The sequence below is a fragment of the Phocoena phocoena genome, chromosome 1 (assembly GCF_963924675.1).
Source record: "Phocoena phocoena chromosome 1, mPhoPho1.1, whole genome shotgun sequence".
NCBI classification, from domain to species: domain Eukaryota; kingdom Metazoa; phylum Chordata; class Mammalia; order Artiodactyla; family Phocoenidae; genus Phocoena; species Phocoena phocoena.
In genome coordinates, this window is record NC_089219.1 from 41,733,838 (window position 1) to 41,758,597 (window position 24,760).

General features: G+C 52.3%; 1 protein-coding gene across 1 annotated transcript; it reads right to left on the bottom strand.

Moving 5' to 3' along the window:
* Positions 1-11,563: 11,563 nt before the first annotated feature.
* Positions 11,564-17,053, bottom strand: DMRTA2 (DMRT like family A2). The gene is made up of 3 exons (XM_065889312.1): positions 16,725-17,053; positions 14,625-15,188; positions 11,564-13,124 (listed from the first exon to the last, which is right to left on the bottom strand). Exons 2-3 carry the CDS (start codon positions 15,178-15,180, stop codon positions 12,073-12,075), a joined length of 1,608 nt encoding a protein of 535 aa, XP_065745384.1. The 5' UTR covers positions 15,181-15,188; positions 16,725-17,053; the 3' UTR covers positions 11,564-12,072.
* Positions 17,054-24,760: the final 7,707 nt, after the last annotated feature.

Here is a 24,760-nt window from a genome sequence, read left to right on the forward strand (position 1 = left end):
GCCCAGCTCATCAGCTCACTGATGTCTGGGAAGGAGTTGCAGCGTGAAAAATGTTCGGACATCCCACCAAGAAGCTCCCCTTCCCTGGTATCTACCAGCAGTAGGCCCTGCAAGTGGAAGATTCCCCTGCCACTTTTTCTGCCGCTGCCGGGACTGAGGTCGCCCCTGCCACTGACATGGGATCGAGGTGAGTTGCCCCTCCTCCTAAGCTTCCGTGCTTAGCTCTTGCCAAAAACCCAGGCACCTTGGAGAAGAACACTGAGCGTCAGTGGATCAAGATCCTGAATAATATAAGGAAGGTCAGGGAAGACTGCAGTGCCCCTCAGCCTGCCCCTTCTCTCTCCCCACCTGCCTCACAGACTGCAAACTCCCTGCCCCTGACCACTCACCCCTTGGAGGTCCCTGCTACTACCACCGACTTGGCCGACCTATATTCCAGGTCCCCCAACCTGTCTGTCCCTCCACCTTCCCCGACACCTAATATTGATCAGGAAACAAGATACACAGTCGCTAAGTCCCCTCCTCATGCTATGCCTGCTGATTCTCTTCCTGCTTCAGCTTCCAATCCCATTTTGGGAATTCCACTTAAGAAGAATGAAGGCCCTTTTCATTCAGTCATGGCCACAAAACCTCTTATTTCTGACCTCCCCACACCTCCTAGCATCCCAGCTTTCTCCTTCCAGCCACCATCCTATGAAAAGGAACCCCCAACACCCATTTGTGCAGATTCTACCCATCCTTTATACTTACCTACCCCTCTTACAGTCCCTACCATCAATCCCCCTATTTTAACTGGGCAGCCCATGACTTCTATGGCAATCCCTTCCACTAGCATGGTCATGGTATCTGGAAGTTTGACCTTCCAGCCTACTGTAGATACTGATGTCACTGACATGGACACTACTGCCCCTTCCCAAGCTGTCATTTTTAGGTCTCCCCCAGGTTTCAGGATGGAGCAGAGGCACCCTGCAGGGGTACCAGTGTCCATCACACGACCTGTGCCGATGGTCCCCTGCGCCACCCCAATTTTTAACCATCCCTTTGGCCCCAAAACCAACCCTCAGCCCATATTTGGGACCTCTGATGGGCAGCAGAGGGCCTCTCTCCCTGGTGCTTCCCCAGCCCCCCATTAATGGCTTCGGCCGTCATCAGTGCTTCAGTAGGCAGCACCTCTGACACCAAAGCTATGGACACCATACCTCCTTCTTTGGCTGTCATTTTCCAGTCTGCCCCTGTCTCCAGGTAGAACCACTACCCATTTCACACGGCTGTTCCTAGTTCTGGGAACACACCATCCAGTGGTAGCAATGCCTCAGCCCATGCCTCAACTCATTTACCTGCAACATCGGCCAACAGATAGACTAACACTTCAAGCTCCTCTTGGACCCAGGTCTCCCGTCTCAGGCCACATTTGGGGCTAACGATGGGCAGAGGCCTAATGATTATTTTCTATCAGGAAACCCAGCAGCCTCAACACAAGATAAAGTCCTAGTCGCTCCTGCAGCCTAGCCACCGCGAGTCAGCATCATGCAGTCAGCTTCGCCAGCTCCCCTATTTGCCACCACCAGCAACACGCAGCCGGCCTTTGGCAACAACCCAGGCATTCTCCCCAGGACTGTGTCCATTGCTACTGGCTTTGGAGTTGCCACCAGGATGCCCAGTACTGGGGACAGTAGCTGGCTGTTTGCCGATACCACACCGGACCCACTGTTCATGGGACCTGCAGCCCCTATGGCTGGTGGGAGCCTTGGAGTCGGTGTGTCAGCCTCAGGCCTTGCTCATTCAGAGTCATCCAGACCACTTAACTTTGGGGCAGGACTAAGTGGGGCACCCAGCACCGCTTCCGTTCCTACTTTGGGCCAGACAACCTGCCATCAAGGCTGCTGCAGTAGGAGGGGGAGGCACCATCCCAGCATTTGGGAACATACCTGATTCCACCTAAATCCAAATACCTGGGGCCTACCTAGGCTGAATACAGGTGGTACGGTGATGGCAGGGGAAAACACCATCCCCACGATTGGAGGCCACTTTCCGTCACTGCACACAGGGCCCATCTGGACGTAAAAAATGTATGTTTGAAAGTTCCATCAGCAAGGAGAAGAAATCTGTGTCAAGGGACATGTCAGTTTCCACCTTCCATCAGAGCACCCCACATCTGTTGGAGTTGCAAGTGTGGGTACCACCCGTGGGTTTCAACACACTTCTAGTTCTACCTTATTTCCAAACACAAGGGGCCCACCTGCCCACAATCCAGGTGGTGGTCGTCTAGGAGGGCACAACATCATGCCCATGATTGGAGGACCTGGTATTCCCGCTTACAACCGGGACCCACCTGGCCAGTACACAGGTGGTGCGGATGGAGGGCACAACATCTCACCGGGGCTGGGAGGCCCTGTGTATTAACTGCCATCAGACTTGGAACCCATCTGTGCAGGGAACAGGGTGGGGGCCATGGGGAACAGCACCACACCTGCTGTGACTGGATACACTTCTGGTGCCTCATTCATACAAAGCACTGGGCCCCACCCTGGCCAAAACCCAGGTGGTGCCATGGGGGAATAGCCTGTGCTATGGATGTGCCTGTGCTCATAGGAGTCTGGCAGCCTCATAACCTGCCCAGGGCTTCATAGGAGCCATCAGCGAATTCCTTTCTTCTGTGAAGAAACTCAACAAATGAAGAGCAGATCTTATTCTGCAAACTGTGTAACCATGAATGGACTTTGCCTCACTGGAAAGTGGTTCAGCCCCTTTAAGTGAAACTTAACGTCCTCTCTTCCTACAGCAAGCCGGAGGACCACACCTCAGGGGTGTGCGTGTGTGTGTGTGTGTGTGTGTGTGTTGGAGGGTGTGGAGCATATGAGCCCACTTCAGAACTACACCAGACTTGAGAAGTTCCAGTTAGGAGAATGGAATAGAGCTGCATGTATCATCCACTGTGCCATCCCTGGCTTCACTGTTAACTTGGCCGACCAAAGCTCCTGGACAGTTTTCCCTAGACTTGGAACTGGCAGGATGCCCACTGCTGTTTTCAGATGCTTTCTCTCCCCCTATGCATTTGCCTCAATGGGTCCTTCTCTTTCCCAGCTTTATGTACATATATATATATATATATATATATATATATATATATATATATAAAACCTTGTTCATATTAAAATAAATAAATTAATTTAAAAAATAATAAAATTGGCAAAGGACTTGAAAAACATATCTACAAAGGTGATATACAAATGGCCAAAATGCACATGAAAAGGTGCTCAGTATCATTAGTCATCAGTGATATGAAAAACCACAATGACATACAACTTTCACACACACTAGGATGGCTAGAATAAAAAAGACAGATAATAACAAGTATTGTCAAGGATGCGGAGAAACTGGAACCCTACTGCACTGCTGGTAGGACTGTAAAATGGTGCAGTTGCTGTGGAAAACATTTTGGCAGCTCCTCAAAAGGTTAACTATAGAGTTATGATCCAGCAATGCCACTCCTAGGTATATAACCAAGAGAAATCAAAATGTATGTTCACAGAAAACCTTGTACAAAAAATGTTCATAGCAGCAGTATTCATAATAGCCACAAACTGGAAGCAACTCAAATGTCCATCAACAGATAAGTGGATAAACAAAATGTGGTATATCCATTTTATGGAATATTATTCAGCAATAAAAAGGAATGAAGTACTTATCCATGCTACAATGGATGAACCTCAAAAGCATTATGCTAACTGAAAGAAGCCAGACACAAAAGACTACATGTTTTATGATTCCATTTATGTGAATTTTCCAGAACAGACAAATTTATAGACCAAAAGTAAATTAGTGGCTATGTAGAGTTGGAGAGTCTGGGGCCAATGAGTAGTAACTGCTAATGGGCACAGTATTTCTTTTGGGGTGATGAAAATATTCTACAATTGATTATGGTGATGGTTTCACAACTATGGGAATATATTAGAAACCACTGAATTGTACACTTTAAAAAATGAATTGTACAGTATATGTATAATTTCTCAAAAAAGCTGTTATTTAAAAATATTCAACTGTAAGAAAACAAACAATTTAACTTTTTAAAAATTGGGCAAAATAGTTGAACAGACAATTCAGCAAAGAAGATATATGATAAAAAATAAATCCATGAAAAGGTGCTTAAGGTCACTAGTCATTAAGGAAATGCAAATCAAAACCACCATAAGATACCACTGCACTGCCATCAGAATGGCTTTAAAAAAATGCGCCAGACAAACCAAGAGTGGTGATGCAGCAACTCTCATATGTTGCTGGTGGGAGTGAGAAATGGTATAACCCCTCTGGACATATCTTATAAAGTTAAACATACACTTAACCCTATGAATTGGCAATCATAGTCCCAAGTACTTACTCTGGAAAAATAAAAACTTGTGATCACACAAAAGCCTGTTCAGGGTTTATAGCAGTTTCATTCATCTATTCACAATCACCCAAAATGAAAACAATCCAGATGCCTTTCAACAGTGAATGGACTAGCAAACTGTGGTATAGCCATACAATTGAATACTATGCAGCAATAAAGAGGAATGAATTAGTGACACATGCAACAGCTCGGTTGAATCTTAAAGGCGTTATTCTGAGTGAAAGAAGCCAATCTCAAGAGGCCACATGCTCTATGATTCTATCTGTATAACATTCTGGAAAAGAAAGAACTGTAAAGACAGAGAACAGATCACTGGTTGCCAAGGGTTAGAGGTTGGGGAGAAGGTTTGATTATAAAGAAGTAGCAGGGGGAAGTTTTCTGGGGTGATGGAGTCATTCTGAATTCTGATTTTGACGGTGGTTACGCACATCTATTTGTGTGTTCCAACATTTAGAAATGTACTACAAAACAAATATTTAAAAAATAAATAAAATTTTTAAAATTATAAATCAAATTTTAAAATACATAAATATATTTTACATATGTGTGTATCTATCTGTATACACACACAATCACTGCAGGGACTGTTCAGAACTTTGACCACCAACCATTTTTTTGAGGTGAGTAATATTTTCTTTCTGAAATTTTTCAGAATTGCGGGGCTATGGTGATAATTTAAAGAGCTGACCAACTTGTAGTCAGTTTTATTATTGTTTTAAATTCTCTACAAGGGACTTCCCTGGTGGCTCAGTGGATAAGACTCTGCGTTCCCAATGCAGGGGGCCTGGGTTCGATCCCTGGTCAGGCAACTAGATCCCACACGCATGCCGCAACTAAGAGTTCAGATGCCACAACTAGGGAGCCCACGTGCTGCAACTAAGGGGCCAGCGAGCCGCAATTAAGAAGCCCGCCTGCCGCAATTAAGACCCAGTGGAACCAAATAAATAAATATTTTTTAAAAAATTCTCTACGAACAATGCACCCTCTAATTGCCTACTCTGGGGAGATGGCTCCCACTACCCCAACTCTGGTGTGCCACCTGCTTCTGTGGTTCTGAACTAAAAGACCTTAGACATAGAGAAACTGTTTCTGGAAGCTGGAAATCAGTGAACTAAAAGGTCCAAGGGTATGAGTGGGACTCTGACAGCATCTGCTATAGCTGACCAAATCCTGGTTCGAACAATAAATCGATAAGTTATATGTTATATGTATGTATGTATGTATAAACAAACAAACAAATAAGTCCACCTTCAGTGAGGGCAATTGGGTAAATCTTAATATGTACTGAGTATTAGATAATATAAAGGAATTATTTTTCCTATTTACAGTGTATTAACGATACTGTGGTTCTGTAAGAAAATGTCTCATGTTTTAGAAATGCATACTGAAGCATTTCACAGTGGAATTTCACAATGTTGATAATTTATTTTTAAATACTTCAAAGAAAAATTTAGGCCAAACAAATATGGCAAATATTAGTAATTATTAAGGTTATGTGATGAATATGTAAAGGTTTATCATACTCTTCTCTCCACTTTCTTATATGCTTGAAATCGTTCATAATAAAAGGTGTTCAAAATTTTAAAAATGCATTAGAAAATGCCAGAAATTTTGAGTCTCTTAGTGCCTGAGCCAACGAAACCTCATTCCAGTAAGACCCCACAGTCCTATCATGATACATCCAAGATGAATTTGAATCAGAGAAAGTTTGGAGTATTTCACTGTCTCTTGAAAAAGAAAATGGAAAAGCGTGTAGCATGTTTTATAAAGCTTCCACCCTAAAATGCTAAAACAAAGACTAGTAGGGCTAAAATGGGCAAACATTCAGCTGTCCTGAAAGCTTGGTTTTCCAGAGGCCCTATATCTTGCAGAAGCCTTGGTAACTGAGGACTAGCTTCTGGGAGGACATCAATTACCTCTTTTTAAGTCGGTGTGACCTGGGTGTCAGTCACTTGCAAATAGAAGAGTCTTGTTACATTCCTTGACCTATAAGGCTAGGTCATAAAGGGCCATGTAGCTTTCAGTTTGTTCACTGAATATCTGCTCCTGGAACCCTGACGTGTAAGAGGTCAGATACCCCGAGGCTACCATGATGAGGGGCTACATGTAGGTGCTCCAATCAATGGTCCAGCTGAGCCCAGCCTTCCCGCCATCTATGCAAATGCACCAGACATATGACTGAAGCTGTTACCCTCCAGACTAACACATCCACCAGCTGAATACCACCCAGAGATCTCCATCAGCACTATATGGAACAGAAGAATGATCCAGCCATGCCCTGTCCAAATTCCTGACCCATGAAATTATGAGATTAAAAAAATGGTTATTGTGTTAAGTCACTAAATTGGGGGCCATTTGCTATGCAGCAATAGTTAACAGAAACAGGAAGCCAGAAGGGGTGACCTATGCTGTGTAGTGGCAGATGCAGTTTTTAATGGAGCCTGAAACTTTTAAGAAAAAGAAGCCACTTGACCATGTGCACAAAATGAAAAGAACCCGTACAGGTGGGGAGTCCTGAAGTTTAAGTTTTAAGTTACATTGGTGTCACAATAGATACATGACTGATTGCCCAGGTTCCTGCCCCAGGACAATGACCTTTAAAGGGTGCAAAGTTTTAGGAGAATGATTTTAATAGGCATGAGCAAAAATGATGAGAAGCAGAACTCCAATATCTGGGGTCTCAACACCCTTCCCTGGCCCATGGTCTCCACCAAGAGAGTCCTGTGTCCTATGAGGGGGGGGTAAGGGATGGGGCTGACCCATTTCATCCTCCCAAGGCCCTGCTGCCACCCACATGTTGACTCTTTCTACCATTTGGTGTCCATTCCTAGAGGCCCTGTGAGCCCTTCAAAATCTGTCTTTTCTTTTCTTTTCTTTTTTAAAATATTTATTTATTTATTTGCCTGCGCCAGGTCTTAGTTGTGGCACGCGGGATCTAGTTCCCAGACTAGGGATCAAATCCAGGCCCCCTGCACTGAGAGCGCAGAGTCTTAACCACTGGGCCATGAGGGAAGTCCCCAACGTCTGTATTTCGAATATTGAGAATTCTTTCCTCACCCTCCAATCTTGCCTCTGTTCCAGGAGCACACGACTCTGAGTGTCACCCTCAATGAGACACCCAGCCCAGACACCTGAAAATCAGCCATGAGTCCTCCCCCCAGCTTACTCCCCATATTGGATCAACGGTGGAGAGTCTGGCTCCCAGCAGTTCTTGAAGTCAACCTCTTCTCTCCCTGTCCCTACTCCCACTGGTCATTTTTTTGGTGCTGCCATCTCTCACGGCTCGCCCTCGGAGGGGTTCGGCCTTCCTCCTAACAATCTATCCAATCCAAACGCAAATCTCACCAGGCACTGCTATCAATGGCTCCCAGTACCCACACTCTGAAAGCCTTATTCTGGAGTTCAACAATCTCCATGATCTGACCTCTAACCTCTAACATCACAGCCTGCCCCCACCTCCTCCCTCTCCACCTGCTCCTTTAGAGGGACCCCTCACTCCCTCACCCATTTCCTGCCATGAATTGCAATGCTGCCCCTCATCAAGCCCCTCGGGACCCAGCTGCAGCCTCACCCCTTCTCAGAAGCATCTCCAGAACCCACACTCTCCAATTTGATGACCTTTCTCTATGGCCCCTTGCTCTGGGCAGGATGCCTCCCATAACTTGTGACACTTTAGAGGATTTATAAGCTGAACTTGCTCCGAGCTGTTCACTCCTCTGTGAAATGGGACAATATCCACACCAAAGAATCTGAGAATTATAATAATGGAAGCCTAGTGAGTAGGCACTGAGCTAAGAGCTCTTTGCACAATACCTCATTTAATCCTCACAACACTCAAAGTGGCATACACTACTATTAGCCCTATTTAACTGAGAAGGGAACTAAGGTGAAGCACCTTGCCTAACTTGCCTTTCCTTGGCAGACCTCCCTGACCTCCCTGGCAGACCTCCTTGGCCCTGATCAGTGCATCCTCCTTGCCTGTTTAGTTGCCTCCCCCCTCAACTCCCAACACATAGTTTTAATTGGGCAGGGGTGGCACCTGTCTTGTACTGGGTCTGGCATTCAGTAAGTACTTAGCAAATATTTGCTGACTTGAGTAATCTGTGAATGAATAAACCTAGCCAGCGACAGAGCCTGGATCCCAGCTCTTGCCTCGTTCTCACCCACTGAGCAGGATCCTGTGCAGGGAATGTACTTAGTACAGGACCTGGCACACAGCAGGCACACAGTGCTGCTGTTGGAGGAGGAGGAAGAGGAGCAGATAATTTTAAAAGCACTACTGTCTCGGTTGAGTGTGTCTCCCCCAAGGCACAGGACTGGGTTGGCTCCAGCCGGCTTAGGGGAGAGTTTGGAAATAAACACAGACAGTAGAGATCAGGAAGGGAACTCCTGTCCCATCTTCCCCTCCCAGGAGAAAAGAGGTGATGCTCCCACCTTTGTCCTTTCCATCAGGGGTGAGAGCAACGCCCCAAGCGAGAACCCCAAGCTCCTCCCCAATACGGATCCCAGGGGAGCTCAGGCCCCAGCCCCCTCCCGCCCACTACGGAAGCTCCCTGAACCAAAGGTGCCTACTCTTCCGCCCCTGCCACTCCCACCGCTGCAACCTAGCAACCCGGCTTGAGCGTCCTGGGCTCTGATTCTGGCTCCTCAGAGCCTGGATGTGCGACCCTGGGCCGGTCACTGTCAGCCTCTGAGCCTTAGTCTTCCTGGCTGCTCCGTGGGCAGCGGAATCCGGGGCTCCGAGGGTGCAGGACTTTGCCAGGCGCCAAGGCTGTGGCTGACCATCCTGGGTTTCTATCGTCGGGCCAGGGAGGGGAGGAACCTTGGAACCCCACTACTCCACCCCGTCTAACTTCCACCGCTGGAGAACCATTCTGAGTTCTACGGAAGACGACGCTTGAAGCCCAAAGCTGAGGCCGCGGCCTCTCTGGGCGCTAGGAGCAAGCCGCCTCTCCTCTCTGGGCCGCACGTGTACACAGGAGGTGGGTTACCGCAGAGGCCCCGCCGTCGGCCAGCCGAGACCGCTTCACGAGAGGAGAGGGAGGAACAAGCCCACTGGGAGAATGGAAAGGAAAAGAGATTCAGGGTCCCCGGATGGTTGGACAAGTCCCTGAACCACTCTGGACCTCAGTTTCCTCCTCTGTAAAATGGAGACGATAATAAACAACTCACTGGATTTTCCCGGGTTTGCCGTGAGGATAAACTAAAATAATGACCTTGAAAGCTATTAAGCTCCAGGTGTTCTGGAGAGTGGGTAACGCGGGCCCACAGGCCGCCTCTCTCCGTCTGGCTTGAGCACCAGCAGGAACCGAGAACTTCAGATGACCCAATATAGATCCCTCCTGAAACCAAGAGACCAAGACAGATCTTAAGCTCACCTAGAGCGGGGAAGAGGGCTGATCCCGAGGAGGGGGCAGCTGGAGCGCGGGTTGAGAGAGGATGCGAGGCCTCTGAAAACCTGGAGTGGGAGGAGGGAAAACCTGGAGTGGGAGGCTTGAGAGCGCGCAGCATTGAAGCGCAAGAAAGTTCACACTTCTAGAAGCTCCCGCGCACTTTCTTCCGCCTTCCTCTCTACTTCCTAGGTAACTCTTCCCTCTTTTCTTTCTCGTCTCTCTCTTCGTTCCTCCCTATCTTCATTGCCTGTCTCGCCCCATCTCTCTGCTCTCGCCCCTTCTCCCCCCACTTCCAGCTCCTCATCACCCTCGCACTTTATAACCAAACAGCCAAACCCCTTTCCAATTAAAGTGGAATTAGGCAACTCAATCAAATTAGTTCCCTATTAAAGCCCTTCTTTATTAAACCGTTTTCTTGTCCCTGCTATTAAGTTTCACCGCCTGGCGGAACTCGAGCCGGCCGCAGAAGTTTACCTTGGGAAGTCGCCGGCCCAGCCTAGGGGAGGGGACACCCTGTTTCTCGGAGAGGGGGAGTCACCCAGCCAGAAGCGGGAGGGACTTGGGAGGCCGGAGGCGGGTGTCGGCCCCGGAGCCGCCAATTTCTTCAGCTCCGCTTAAGGAGGGAAGGTCAAAAAGGGGCGCGGAGTGAGGTCGGGCTGGAAGGCGCGTCCTCACCGCCGCTCTCAGATTACACTGTCTAGGGCGAAGGCAGCGCCCCACCACCCCAAAAATAACTCCCAGGCCGCTGGCCTCTGTGAGAGAGCGGTCTTAGCCTTCCCTCCTCAGCCGCCGTCTCGGCTGCCGTTCCTTCCAAACCTGAAGAGGCAGGCGCGCGGCGGGCGCCCAAATCTGCGCCCCGGGGAGAACGGGAACCCGGCCGGCGGCCTCGCAGGACTCCGGGGACCGAGAGCACTGGCAAGGCGACCCCTCCGCAACCCGCGCGCCCGAGCGGGGAGTGGGAGGGACACCAGGTCCCACAAGCACGGCGGGCGCCGCTCCTCCCGGAGTGCTGAGCGCGCGCCTCTCCCAGGCGTTGCAGGAAGTTTCCTCGCCCCGCACCCCCGAGGGTCGTAAGCACCCTCCGGACCTCGGTCAAGCTTCTCCCTGATACCGCGGCTCCGGCGAGGAATTAAGATTATCAACCCGGCCGCCCGAGAAGCGGGACGGGATTCGTTGCTGTTTTCTTAGAAAATAACATTTATTTCTAGCTCATGTCTAGGCAAAGGAAAGCACAAAGTGAGCCATTCTCTGCAGCAGCGTTTCCCGCTGCCGGCCCTTCGGCCGAGGTGCCTGGCGAGTCCCGCGAGGCGGGGATGGGCCCTCCGGCGGGCGGTTCCGGCTCAGTCACGGGTCACTCTGTTCCTGCTTCAGTGCGCACCTAGACCGCTCCTTAGGGAGAGACAGGCCGCAGGCAAGAGGGGTGGGTGGGCAGGATTCATCTCGAGTTTACAATATATTTAATCTATAAACCTGATAAGTACAATGCACGCATAGTCTAATTTTTTTTCCGTTTTGTCCTTTTTTTTGCTTGTTTTTGAATATTTTTCACGTTAATACCGAGGTCACCTACAGATTAATAACTTAGAATTCCATTTTATAACATTATACACTGGCTTGTATATATATGTATAGTTTATATATAGATTTATACATATATAAAAACTCACACTGCACCAAGGAAACCCATGCTTATCGGCATAAGCAACAAAGAGAGCGACAAATACCGCAACGAGGAAAGTGCACCTTAGAACTTGTTTCCTTTTTTTTCTTTTTTTACAATTTGATATCGATATATATGTGTGTCCCAAAGACTCGACTCAGTGCCAAGAGATTTATACATCCTAAATTTATATTTGTTAGAGCGAATATTAAAAATTTTTTTAAGGGAGGGGGAGACACAGAAGACAGACTTTCGGACTATCCTGCCAACCATTTGGGAGCGCGGGCAGGTGTGACGAGCATAGCGACAGGAGAGGCAGGAGCTTGCGCAGCGACTGCAGCCTCTGAATTCTCAAGAATTCCCGGCCTTCTGAAGGGATGGGGAGCCTTGATAGGGTCGCGGGACGAGGATGGGGGTCTCACATCCCCTCCGAGAACATCTGCATCTGAAGCTGCTCCTCTTTGCTCAGCTCTCCCCACCCACTGTCCAAAACAAAACTGAAAACCACCTTGGAGCGAGAGGATCCCAGCCGGGGCGCAGAGAGCGCACCAGGCAAAGACGGGCCGGCAGCCCGCGGGGCAAGCCTGGGGTCCCTGTTTGGGGGCCGCCCGACTGCCGGGCCGCTCGCCCTACTGCTTCTCAGGGGCACCATTGACCATGGGCCCGTACAGGCCGCCGCCGTAGGTCGGCTCCTTGTGCACAGCAGCGGCGGCGGCCGAGCGGTCGCGCATGAGATCACTGAAGGCGTAGTCCATGGGCGGGCGGAAGCCGAGTGTGGGCACCAGGCCGGCGGTAGAGTAGGGAGCCATGAAGGCCAGGCCGCGACTGTGCGCCGCCGCCGCCGAGTAGGCCAGGCGCAGGGGGCTGAGGCCGAGCGGCGCGCCCAGCGGGTAGGCGCCCGCGTCGGCGCCGAAGTGACTGGCGTTGGGCTGCAGTGGCGAGAAGGCCGAGCGGCTGCTCAGCGAGCCCAGCGCCCCGGGCGCCATGGCGCCGGCCAGCAAAGGTCTGTGGTGCTGAGGTGCGGCTGGGCCCGCCTGCAGCGGCGCGGGCAGCCCCGGCCCCCCGGCGGCCGCGGCGTCGACGCGGCCAGGCCACGCGTCATCCGCTGCTACTACTGCCCCCACCGCGGCCTTATCGGGGGGCACGGCGGGGCCGAGGCCGGCCGCCAGGCCCCCGCGGTGGTGGTTCAGCACCTGCTCGATAGCCTGCACCACGTCGCCGCCGCAGCCCTGCAACACTAGCTCCAGGACACCCCGCCGGTGGCCCGGGAAGACACGCGTCAAGATGTCTAGCGGCGTCCGCTGCCGTGGACCCGGGCCCCCGCCCAGCCCGGGCGCGGGAGCGGCCTCTGCCTCTTCTTTGTCGACCTCGGAACCGGATTCTGAACCCAGAGGGCTGGCGGATCCCGGGCTGTCCTCCTCGGCGCCGCCTCCGGGGCCAGCGCTGCCTGGGCAGCTGCCACCTGCCTCTTTGGAGGCCCGGGCCAGGGGCGACCCAGAAAAGGACTCGCCGTCGCCGTTCTCCGAGCCCGAGCCCGCTCGCACCTCTGGGGACGATGTCCCGGGACCAGAGTCCGCGCCGTCGGGTGATAAGGGCTTTCCCGGCGGCGGCTGCGGGCTGCCTGCGCGGCCTGCCTGAAGCAGCGTCTTGGGGAATACGTCAAACTTCTGTAACTTGGCCTCTAGGAGGGGAGAAAGGGGTATGTAAAGGAGCGGTTAGCAGGGAAGTGACCACACCCCACAGCACCAGAGCCCTTTGGAGTCCAGCTTCCTTTCCCTCTGAGCCTCACAACCCTCATTCACTGGCTCCAAAACCCTTCTTTCTTTTTCTTCCAGCATTCCTTCCCCTCTGAGCCCCTACAGCCCTGGATCTTTCTCGGCTCCCAGAGCGCATTCTCTTTCTGTACCCAGAACCCCAACCACCTGTGCCCTGTAAACTCAGTGTCCAGTGACCCTCTTCCTACATCTGTGCCCAATACCTTCACCCTTCCTAGTCTTGGCCTGCTCTGCTCTGGAGAAGTGGCCTGACCCAGAGGTCAAACAGGAGCCAACACAACTTGCACCTGCACCGCACACTGTATAGAAGACCTCACTCCACCCCTGTGATTCCAAGAGCCCACCCAGCCCTGGGTGCTCTGTGGCCCTGGGCAGCACAGCCTGGAGGGGAATGCACCTTGGGCATTTACAAGATCCCAAGCCTCTCTACAGGCAAAAGTAGAGCCTCTATTTCTAATCCATCCTTTCCAAAATTAAGACCTAAGTGGGACTTCCCTGGCGGTCCAGTGGTTAAGACTTGATCCCTGGTTGGGACCTAAGATCTCACGTGCCTCCCGCCAAAAAACCAAAACATAAAACAGAAGCAATATTGTAACAAATTCAATAAAAAGACTTTAAAAGTGGTCCACATCAAAAAAAATCTTAAAAAATAATTAAGACCTAAGAAGTTCTTCCCTCCCAAGCTGGAAGCTGAGTGAGCCCTGGCCTAATTCCGCACCCCCTCCCCCAAAAGCCTAGGGAGTCTCAAAGAAGAGGGTGCGGCCAGAGCAGGACAGGGAGTGCACTGGGAAGAGGAAAGGGGATTGAGAGAAGGGAGAGAGCGCGTACTCTGAGAAAAGGGAGACAAGCAGGGAAGGAAGCTAGAAAGAAGGAGCAGGGCGGTCGACCAGGGAACATTAGGAACAGGAGAAAAGGAATCCTGCGGGGGAGGGGGGGAGTGGGGTTGGGAAGGAATTCGGTGGCCTCAGTACCTAGAGAAAGCGAAGCGGGGCGGGGGAGGGGACTTGGAGAAGGTCGGATTGCTGAAGAGAGTTGGGAAGGAGCGGAGGGATCTGCGGCGTGTGAAAAGCGCAGAACGAAAGAAAAGATAAGACGCGTGGGTTCTCGCGCCGGGGAGAAGACCCAGCGAAGTGAGCAAGAAAGCTGAGACGTGGCTGCCTTTGGGTAGAGGCGATAAGATTAAAGCGTTTACATTTGGGCCTGCGGTGAGAGAAAGGAATAAAGTGCAAATGCTTCAGAAAGGGGAGAAAGGAAAGTTTGTGTGTTTATGCCTCAAATCAGGGGCTTGGTGCGCGGGCAGCTCCACCAGGTGGGGCGTTTGGAGAACGCGATTCTACTCTTTCAGTACCGAGACAAGTCCCTGGGCTGCGCGCCCCTGAACCCCGTCCCTGCTCCCCTCTTCTCACCTGAGCTCCCCGCGCCCGCGGCGCCGCCTCCGGTGCCCGCGGGCGCTCCCGCTCCCGGCCCCCCGCCGTCGGCGGCGCACACAGAGCCGAAGACCTCGTAGGCGGGTCGCGGCGGGATGATGCCGTTGGCGGCGGCCAGCGCCAGGCCCTCGGCAGTGCCGTAGAGGAGCTGTAACTCGCGCGCCTCGTTCTCTTCCTGCGCCTGTTGCCTGCGCAGCGCCACCTGCGCCGCCATGACGCGCTGGCGCTCGGCGATGAGCGTGCACTTGGCGCACAGGCAGTCCTTCCAGCGGCAGTAGCGCTTGTGGCCCTTGAGCGCAGACACCACGCCGTGGTTGCGGCAGCGCGCGCACTTGGGGGTCCGCGGGTACTTCTCCGCAGCCCGCAACAACAGCGGCGGCGCTCGTAGCAAGCCGCCCGCCACGCTCACAGGTAGCGAAGCGGCCGCTGCCGCCGCCGCTGCCACCGACGCCACCGAAGCCACGGGCGGGCCCGTCGTTGTCGCAGCCGCCGTCGCCGCGCCGGGTACGCTGGGCAACTCGGAGCGCAGCTCCATGGCAGGACCTGGCGTGGAACACCGTGGGAAGAGGGGAGAAACTTGCGGTGAGGAGCGCATGGTGCGCTAAGCTAAAGCGCACCCTGGAGGAATCCAGGTTTAGAGAGGGGCATTTCGGCAGCGGGAGGTTTAGCTAGCAGTTACCGAATCGCTGGGAGGAGGTACCTTTGGAGTCCGCTTGTAAATGCCCAACTCCCCGACCCCACTCCCACCAGAGTTCTTATAACTGATTTATGCACTGGGTGTAAGATTTCATCTGAATCAGTGGTTCCACTGGAAAAAATTAAAAGACATATAAAGTTTGAAAGTCATTGGTTCAGATGAATGTAACAAGGGTTTAAAAAAAAAAAAAAGATCCCCCAAAGTTTAGCAGAACTGAGGTTAGACAGGCAGAGAGAAATGTTTGTTTGGTGGGACTCGAATTAGAAAATTTTGACCCAACAGTTAGACTGATGTCAAGAGCAAAACAGGAAAACCCGAGGCGAAACGTTCAGTTTTATAGAAGGGTGAAGAGGAGGGTAATATCAAGGCATAGAGTTCAGCTGGTTGGGCTGGAAGATTTTTTTCTGGTGGGAGCAGGAGAGTTGGAGAGAAAACTCAGGGACGAAAAAAAAAATCTCTAGGAAGTGGAGTGAAGGCTAGGAAACAACTCAGGGGCAAAGTTAGGCCCAGGGGCCCAGGGACCCGTGGAAATGTGGGGGTCCAAGTTCCAAGCGGCGGGCCTCCGGGGGGGAAGAGAAAATGGTGTGGAGCTGAGTTCAGGAGGCCTGGGGAGGTGGATTACAGAGGAAATGCAGTGGAAGGATCTTTCTTTCGATAGGCAAACCCAGCCCGAGGAGTAGCTTGAGGGGCGAGGAAAACAGCGAGAAACAGGTAATATGGGGGTCTGGGACCCAGGGTCCATGCGGGAGAGAGGGGTGTGCGTGAAAATAAAACCCTCAGGCATAGGCTGGGCTTGGAGATGGAGTAAACCTGTGGCACAGTTTTTAGCCTTGTAGTCTGGAGTAGTCGGGGAGGAAAAAGTATCTTGCAAAAGTTAAGCATTGCAGGAGGGAGAGCCTTTTAGTTGACCAACTCACCCGGCCTTCCCCTCCCCTCCCGGTTTAGGGATCCAGTCGTCAGACACGCCCTCTCCATTCTGGGGCACCGCGGGACCCCGCTCGGGAGCAGATTCCCAAATTCTGGTCTCGGAGTTGGGTTCCTGGGATTTGAATGGCCCAGCAGGCACCACCGAGGCGTGGGAGTCGCCTCTGGAACTGGGTCTGAGAGAACGCAGGAGTCCCCCCTGTGCCGTGGCCTCAGGAGGCCCAAGCGGGCCCAACTCTAAGCTTCCGCCGCGGCCTCCTCTGGGTCCCCGGTTCCCCTCCTGAGCCCGAATCCTGGTGTCTCCGCCCAAGAATTCTGGACCCCGTCCCTTTGCGCACTGCCTTCTTCCCTCAGGCCCCTCGAGCCGCTCAGTCCCTGAGGCCAGAGTGGCCCGGGCTTCATCAACAGGGGCGGAAGGCCGGGACGCCTCCCCTGCCCTCCCTGCGGCCCTCAACTACCTGCCTTAGGCTCGGGGATCCTCCTCCGCGGGCGCTGCACGCGCCTCCCAGCTCCGCTCGCGACGCTGGCGCTCTCAGCCTCTTCCCCTTGCCCCCGGCCCCTTATCTGACCACGTCACCCTCCTTCAGTCACCATGTCCGAACTTCCGGACCCCCTCAGAACGCTGCGCAGTCCAACCCTTCCGTCGGAAATCGGAGCCGGGCAACCGTTTAGGGATCGACTGGCTGGAACCCACGACCCGGCCCTTGCCGCGCCGCGTCCCCTCGCGGAGCGCGCCGGACGCTGCACACAGTCTGGCCCCAGCTGCCCGGCGCTGCCAGACTCTCAATGAGCAGCTTCCCCGCTCTATTGTTGCTCCTTAGGGCTCCATTAGACAGAATTGGCCAACAATGTGGCGCCTGCCATTGGCCAGGGGAGGCAGACGGCGCTCTGATTGGCCGGGCCCGCGCCCGGGGAGCCCCGCACTCTACAGTGTCCGAAAGATTCGAAACTGCAAAAGCTTCTCTGAGGGCCTCGGGGAGGGGAGGGGGCGCTCCAGGGAAGGAATGGAAAAAAAAGTGGGCAAGGAGGAGCGTTGAAAATACCGTGACAAGTAGTTTCCGTGTGCCCGAGAGCGTGTGAATTGCGCCTAATTACCGTGTCGGGTGCGCCTCTACGTAGACGTGTGTAACCCCTCGGTTTCTGGGGCGCGGGCTCCGCTGCGCCGCTCTCACTGGCCGGGGGCGCTTGGCAAGGCCGACCTCCCCAAGTAGCCCTGGCGGCCCAGGGCGGGATGGGGGCAGGTGACAATTCAATTACCGCGGTCGGGGTGGGGGTGGAATGGGAGCGCGGGGGTGGAGAAGGGAGGGTGTTCATGGCATAAATGCCAGGAAGAGTTTTCCTCCCTCCATCCGGCTCTGTTTCGGCATGCTCCCAAGTCCAACGCGTTTGGGGTAGTGGAGGCTGTTTTTTTTTTTTTCCGCCCCTGCCGCCTTTAAAAGGCAGATCCTTTATTTTAAAAGTCCTGGTACGATAGGCATCACGGAGGGTAAGTGTGGCTTGAGGATTTTCGTTTTTAAGGAGCCGGGAGAGGAGAAATGAGATAGCGCTTCCTGTCGGCGCCCGCCAGGGCAGTGCGCTCTGCGCCTTTCCTTTCCCAGCCCCTCTAACCCCGTCCTTCTGCCCATTTTTCTCTTTCCTTTCCTCACCTCTGCAGCATCTAGATATCTTTTCCGTGGTGGTGGGATTCTTTTCGTCGTTGTTTTAAGTTAACAGTTTGATTTTCTTTTTTAAACGAAAGTAAAAAGTGGCTTCCCTCTGTCTCCCCATATCCTCTTGGACGCAGGACGCACATCAGTCTGCCTGTTCTTCCGGTCCAGAGACAAGGTCGCCGCGGGCCCCAGTGAGTAGTTTTAACTTTCGCCTTACCCTCCCGTCCTGACGTCACGGCTCTGAGGAACAGCTCGGTGCGCAGAGGAGGTAACAGTTTCGGATTTTGTTTCCCTCTTGAATGGCAACATCTGGAATTAATGCCGCGGTCCTCGGGCGGGATCGCCTCAGGTTTCTCTCGCTGTGATTCTCTTTCCCTTTACTTTTTCTCTTTTCCTCGTTCTAATGTTCTCTCACTCATTTTTCTTTTCTACTTTTCTCTCTCTCCTTCAGAGTAAAGAAAATTCGTTTAATTTATGAGAAAAAATGAGTTTTCCAGTCGTTCTCCCTCCACTCCCGACCAAGGGTTGCCGCGTTGCCCTTTCGAACTTCCAGGGCCCCCAGGCTCTGGCCCGCGCTAGCCGGGGCTCGGACGTACTGGGCGTGCAGACTCGGCCGGGGGCCTCGGAACGCAGCCCCTTCCACTTGGCAGGTCTACTGCTGCCAGCCCGAACGCCTCTGACGCCGGGGGCTGGGGATTGTGGTAGGAGGGCGAGAGGAGCGAGGGCCCACCGCCCAGCGCGGGACCTCGCGCAGGTTCCTCGGCGAAGCCAAACCGAGGACCGGGGCGGGGGAGGGGGTGGTGCGCGCAAGAGCCAGGCAGATTCGGACAGATTGCTTCCAGAAAGTTGACCAGGGCCGCGCGCAGCGTGCTCAGACCTTGACAGTCTGCGATAAGGCTAGAAACCCGGCTGTTCGCTCCTAGCAAATTCCATTCGCTGGAGCCTGAGAATGTGTTTGGGAAAGAGAAAGGGGTCAGCTCCCCGCTGGGTCTCCCGCATGGACAGATGGTAAGGGAGTGAGTCTGGGATAAAAATCCTTTAGGAGCGAAGGACCCAGACCCCACCGTCCAACATCTTGAGGTTATGAGGTCAAGGAAATCTATGCGTTAACTGCACCCTGGCAGGGCGGTGGGTGGAGGAGAGACGACAGAATCCGGCGCCTCCTCCCAGAGCTACCTTGGATAAAGTTTTCGAGACATTATTTTAAACCCCAAACGAAATGAACAATAGAAATCTGCCTAGCTTCCGGGGAGGCGTTGGCCCAAACACCCCTCTTCGCACTTGAGGCCAGGCCACTGTGAGATTCCCCCAGTCCCGTCCCCGTGATCCTGCGGCAGCCAAGGGTCAAGCCACAGGATTTGGGATCCCCGCGTTTTCCCGCTGGCGTAGAAGGAATCTCATTTTCTTAAGTTGGGGAGAGGACACATTCTGGAACCCAGCCCAACCAGAGGGAACCTGCCCACCCCTAAAGCAGTCACCTCTCTCCTTGGGTTCACCGCCCAACAGGTCTGGGACCCACAGTCTTTCTTTTCATAGCCCCGAGGTTCTGATGTCCCCCCTGCTCATGGGAGTGAATGTGTCGTGGAAGGAGTCAGAGTAACCGTCCTTGGTCGAAGTCACTGCACTCACACCTCCATAGGCCACTCTGAGCTAGTCCTGATTTGGCCTGTGCTCTCAGAAGGGAGCAGACCAGAAGGGGGTGGCTGGACAGAGCTGCCAGAGGTGGGGAGAGCATGCCCAGACTGAGGCATTAGGGGCTACGCCCCTGACGCACACCAGAGTGTGGCTTCACAGCTGGACACACAGTCTGCACGTGTGGCCTCATTCTGCACAAGTCTTGGACACACCTCGTACCTGCACGGAGTGTCCGCCCAGAGGGTGCATGCGTCTCTGACACTGCTCTCCCACCTGAGAGGATCCCTTCGGAAAGTTTGATGGACTTCACAGCACTCTCATAAGCATGTCCTCATTCTGAGACATTCACTCGGTGGGTGACCTCTCACCCAGGTGCTCACAGATTCCCATCTCAGTGGCTGAACACCAGACCCGAGCATATGCTCGTGCACTTGTGCCATCGCTCGTCCACGGACCTAACCCTACCCGAGGGCCTTGCGGGCGGCTGGACCCTGAGCAGAGAAAGCCAGACCTCCGGGACAAATGAAGTGGCCCAGGGCAGAAAGCCCATCTTCACACAGTCACACACATACACACTCACTCATGCACGTCCTCCTGGCTCAAACTCATTTGCTTACGCCTCTGCCGTGCCAGGGTGTGAGGGCCCCGGGGGAGCGCTCTGAGCAACGAAAATCCACCTCCTTCATGTCTGAGACTGGTCCCCAACTCTCGTCCCTGCCCAGGCAGTGGTGGGGTACAAAGGGATATCCCTGGTGGAGACCCAGGGTGAGGCCGGGGCTGGGGACTGAGGGTGTGGAGGGGGCTGGGGGCGCGGCGCGGTGGCGCAAGAGTAGGCGCGGGGCCGGGGGCGCTGGTGGGGAACCCGGGGTGGCATTGACTTTTGCGCTGTTTGCCCGCGGCCTCGGAGCAAGCAGACGCCATCTGTTTGCCGGCTGCGGCGCGTCGCGTTTAATTACCCTCCCGGCAGCCTAATAGAGATGATATTAAACTAAATCTTTCTGACATTAAAAGTAATTATCCTCAAACCAGTGGCTCCAGGACGGAATCGCCCCTCCCATCCCTACCCCTCCCCTGGCCGCACCAGATTCCGTTAGTTTGGCTGAAACTCCTTACCCGGAGTGGGGCGTGGAGAAAAGAGGGAAGGTGCCTTTGGGAGAAGGATTCTACGCGGGCCGCCCCAAGCACGCTGTTTCCTGCACAACCACGGACGCTCTTATGCATACGACACGCGCGTAGATACTCACACACCTGTACACGCATAGACACACAACGACAACATTTTCCTCCGGATCAACTCTCGAGCCACGTTAAGACTGTCAGCCGCGTGCACCCCCAGATGGACGGTGAGAAGCGCAGCCTGGCTTGCAGTGCAGGTCCCCAGCCCGCTAAAACGGCTTTTGCGTGGTCAAGGCCACAGATCGGCCTAGGCCAGGACCAAGGACCCAGGTACAACTTTGCAGCCAGAAAGACCCTCTGCCATCCTGGCGCTTGACTTCTCAGGCGCTCTTCCTGGGAGGGACCCTGCGCCTCGCCCTTCCTTCACAGTGTCTTAAGTCACACCAAGCTCTGTCTCTGAGAGGCAATTCAATTCCAGCTACGCCACTTGACAGGTGAGAAAACAGACTCAGAGAAGTGAGGCGACTTGACCCACATCTTACAACTAGTACAGGACAGAGCAGAATTCGAACCCAGGCGTACCAGGGGACGCCCCTACCCAAAGGCCCAAGTTCTGTCGGGGTCTAGGCGAGGGCTCGGGCTGGATGCGGGGGACGGACGTCTGGCCTGAGGCCCCTCTCGGAACACTTACCTCGCGCCCGCAGGACCAGCCCCTTCCCGCCTCCCCAGGGAAGGAGTGGGCCGGGGCCCTAGCTGAGGGCGGGGGAGCCAGGGCATCCACGCGGGGAGCGCGGCCGGAGCCCCAACGCAGAGCCACAGCAGCAGCCCTCCTTTGGATCCAGCCCCGGTGTCTGCAGGTCACGCGCAGGGGAGGCGGCCGCCCAGTGTCGCCAGGCTTCCTGTCTCCACATCCTTCTCGTTGAGCGCATCTGAGCCTGGGACAAACGCGCAGAGTGGTGTTCATTGCTCAACTACTTGCTTCTAGTTTTGAGCGCCTACTGTGTACCACTACTCTGCTAAACGCTTGGTGTGTGCTGTCTTGCTTGGTAGGCAGTCCTTGGGGGAGGTGTGACTTTGCGCGTTTCAGGGTTGAGTCGGCGAGGTTCCAAGGTTCAGCGAGGCAACGTAACTTGCCGGGGTTGCAGTGCTGCTGAGCGTAGAGGAAGAGAGGCACCCAGATCCGACTCCCACTCTCAGGCATTTTTTCTTCTCACCTTCAGTTCTGGGCGGGTAGGAGCAGGCCTGGGGGCTTTCAGCCGATTCGATTCCATTCAACTTGCTGATTATTCATGAAAACGTGAATACTGGTCATTCATTCATTCATTTCACTAATATTGAGCACCTAGTATGTGCCTGGCCCTGAGGACTGGAGATAAATCAATCGTGATGGGCCCTTAAAGAGCTCTTGTTGGCCAGTTGTGGACACAGTCATCTGTCAATGACCTCACAGTGAGAAAAGGGCTGCGGTGGGAGTGGGCAAAGAAGGGTCAAGGGACGCTTCTGAAGAAAGGGACCCCTGATGCAAGACGTCAGGTTTCCCAAATGGAAACATTATTATTGCCTGTTCTGATAAGTAAAACATTATAAAACATTTTACACATTTCAGCAAAGAATATCTGGAATATATATATTTCTGTGTGCCTACATTTACAAAAATATACTTTTTGTTACTTGCTTTTTAATTTACAAATATAAGCATTTTTTCTTATCAGTCAATATATCTGCATAATCTTTTAAAAGAATTGCTATGAACTGTAGGTACATTGTATAAATGTACCCTAATTTATTTAGCCAATTCCCTATTAATAGGTATTTAAGTTTGTTTCCAACATTTGCTGTACTGAAAAAATGCTACAATTAACATCCCTTGTGAACTTGCCTAATTATTTTCTTAGGATAAATTCCTAGAAATAAGATTGATGGTCAGAGGGTCAGAGGCTTTTTTTTTTTTTTTTTTAAGGTTTTGAAAACTACCTGTCAGCCCTCAGGAAAAGTTGTATCAATGAACACACTCAACAGTAGTGCATCTGCTGATCTTTTTAATCTTTGCCAGTTCAAGCAGGAAAAATGTATCGTATTGTCACTGTAATTTTCATTTCCTTAGTGATTCCTTAGTTTTTCCTATATGTGTTGGTCACTCATGTTTTTAAAAAATCTATGTATATCTTTGCTTATTTTTCTAACGTATAGTTTCTCTTTTTCTTAATTTGTAATAGCTGTTTATATAGTAAAGGCAGCAGTATCCTCTTATCTGGACATATGCTGCATTTCTCCATTTTTGTTTTTGTTGATCCTGTTTTGTTATACCAAAATTAAATTTTTTCATGTAGTCAAATCTGTCATTTTTTCTTTATAGAATCTATTTACAGGTCATACTTAACAAGGGTTTTTCAAATCCAACTTTCTAAAAGCATTCTTATATTTTATATTACAGCTTTTAAAATTATTTACATTTATATCTTTATTTGAAATTAATTTTGGTGGAAGATGTGAAGTAAGTTTGTGATTTAATTCCGCCCCCCCCAGCAATGATTTGCCAGTTATTACAGCACTACTTAATAACCCACTCTGTCCCCACTGACCAGATACCTACACTGCATTCTCAGGTGAAATTAGGTCCTCTCAGTGCTTTCTCATTTAGGGAGCTACTTCCTTTTGTACTAGTATCACTCTTTTAATTATTGTAGTTCTGTAATACTTGGAAGGGTAAGTCACCTCCTGATTCCTGATTCTTTTTTTATTTTTTTCTCCAAAATTCTCATGGCTGTTTTGGAAAGACAGTCTTCTGAATAAATATTTTAGAATTTTTAAGGCTAGTTCCAGAAAGAAAGTGAAGTTTAAAAAGCCCTTTGGAAAGTTGGTTTAACTGCCTTTAGAAATTAATTTGAGGGAGATTATACATCTTCACAATATGGTATTTTTCCATCTAGGACCCAGAATGACTTTCACTTATTCACAACTTTTATATCTCTTTGTAAATTTTGTCGTTTTGTTCCTATAGCATCTGTTCCTTAAGCATTCTTTGGCATTTTATGTGGCTATTGTGAATGGAATCTTTTCACTCATTACAAAGTCTGTCTAACTGGTTATGACAGGAGCAGAAGAAAGTTATGGATTACAGTATACTTATCTTGAAACCGGCCTCCTTTCTGACCACTCCCCCTTTTAAATTAGTTCTCACAGTTTCCTGGAGCTGAGTTTGGAAGGACCTGGAATTGACCAGGCCGAGGAAGGGAGGGAGAGAGAGGCGATTCTGCCCAGACAAAACGGTGCAAAGGCCCAAGTGATTTGCAGGTCCTCCTGGGACTTTGGGGACGGTGTGTACACGCAGTGTGGTCTTCTTTGGACCTTCCTTCTCCTGGCCTCCATCTCCCAAGAGGGCCTTTGGAAACAGCGATTCCGGGGATTAGCCCTGGGTCCGACCCGCCAACCAGACTCCCCGCCATCCTGACTCGCGACTCGGGAGCCACCGCTGCTGTGACTCGCTCTGGGCTTGCCTCCCGGCCACACTGGAATCAGACTGCCTGGAGGATGGCAGTGGCCAGGCTACCGCATTTGGGGGGAAGAAAATGCGAAGAGGAAGGGCATTAGGGCTCGGCTCTCGGGCCGAATCAGCCGGGTTTGAGTCCTGACCCCGCTTCAGAAGTGGAGGGACCATCTGTCAGCAGCCTGTAATCCCCAGGTCACTGACCAAAATGAAGACATGAGAGAGGGGTGTGGCTTGGAGGGAGAGACCTAATCCATCCTCGCGGGCAGCCCCAGACTACCCATGCCCCCCCGGCCTATCTCCCTCAGATAAAAGAGCTCTCCTACTCTGACTTCCACCACCACTGCCCCACCTCCTATTCCCTCCACCCCTTCTTTTGCCCTGGGACTGCCCAGTCTTCTTCCATACTGTGTATGGTGGGTGAGTTCCAAGCTGCATGACTGGCTCAGGACCGGATACTGGTTGGCCTGGAGACCCACATGTTCACTCTCTTCCCTGGCCAGGGCAGTCGCAGTGTTGGGGTCGGGAAGCTGGCTCACAAGTAGACCCTTTTGCCCCAGTGGGTGGTTCAGACTCCAGGCTTGGGGTGGCAACGATGTACAGACGC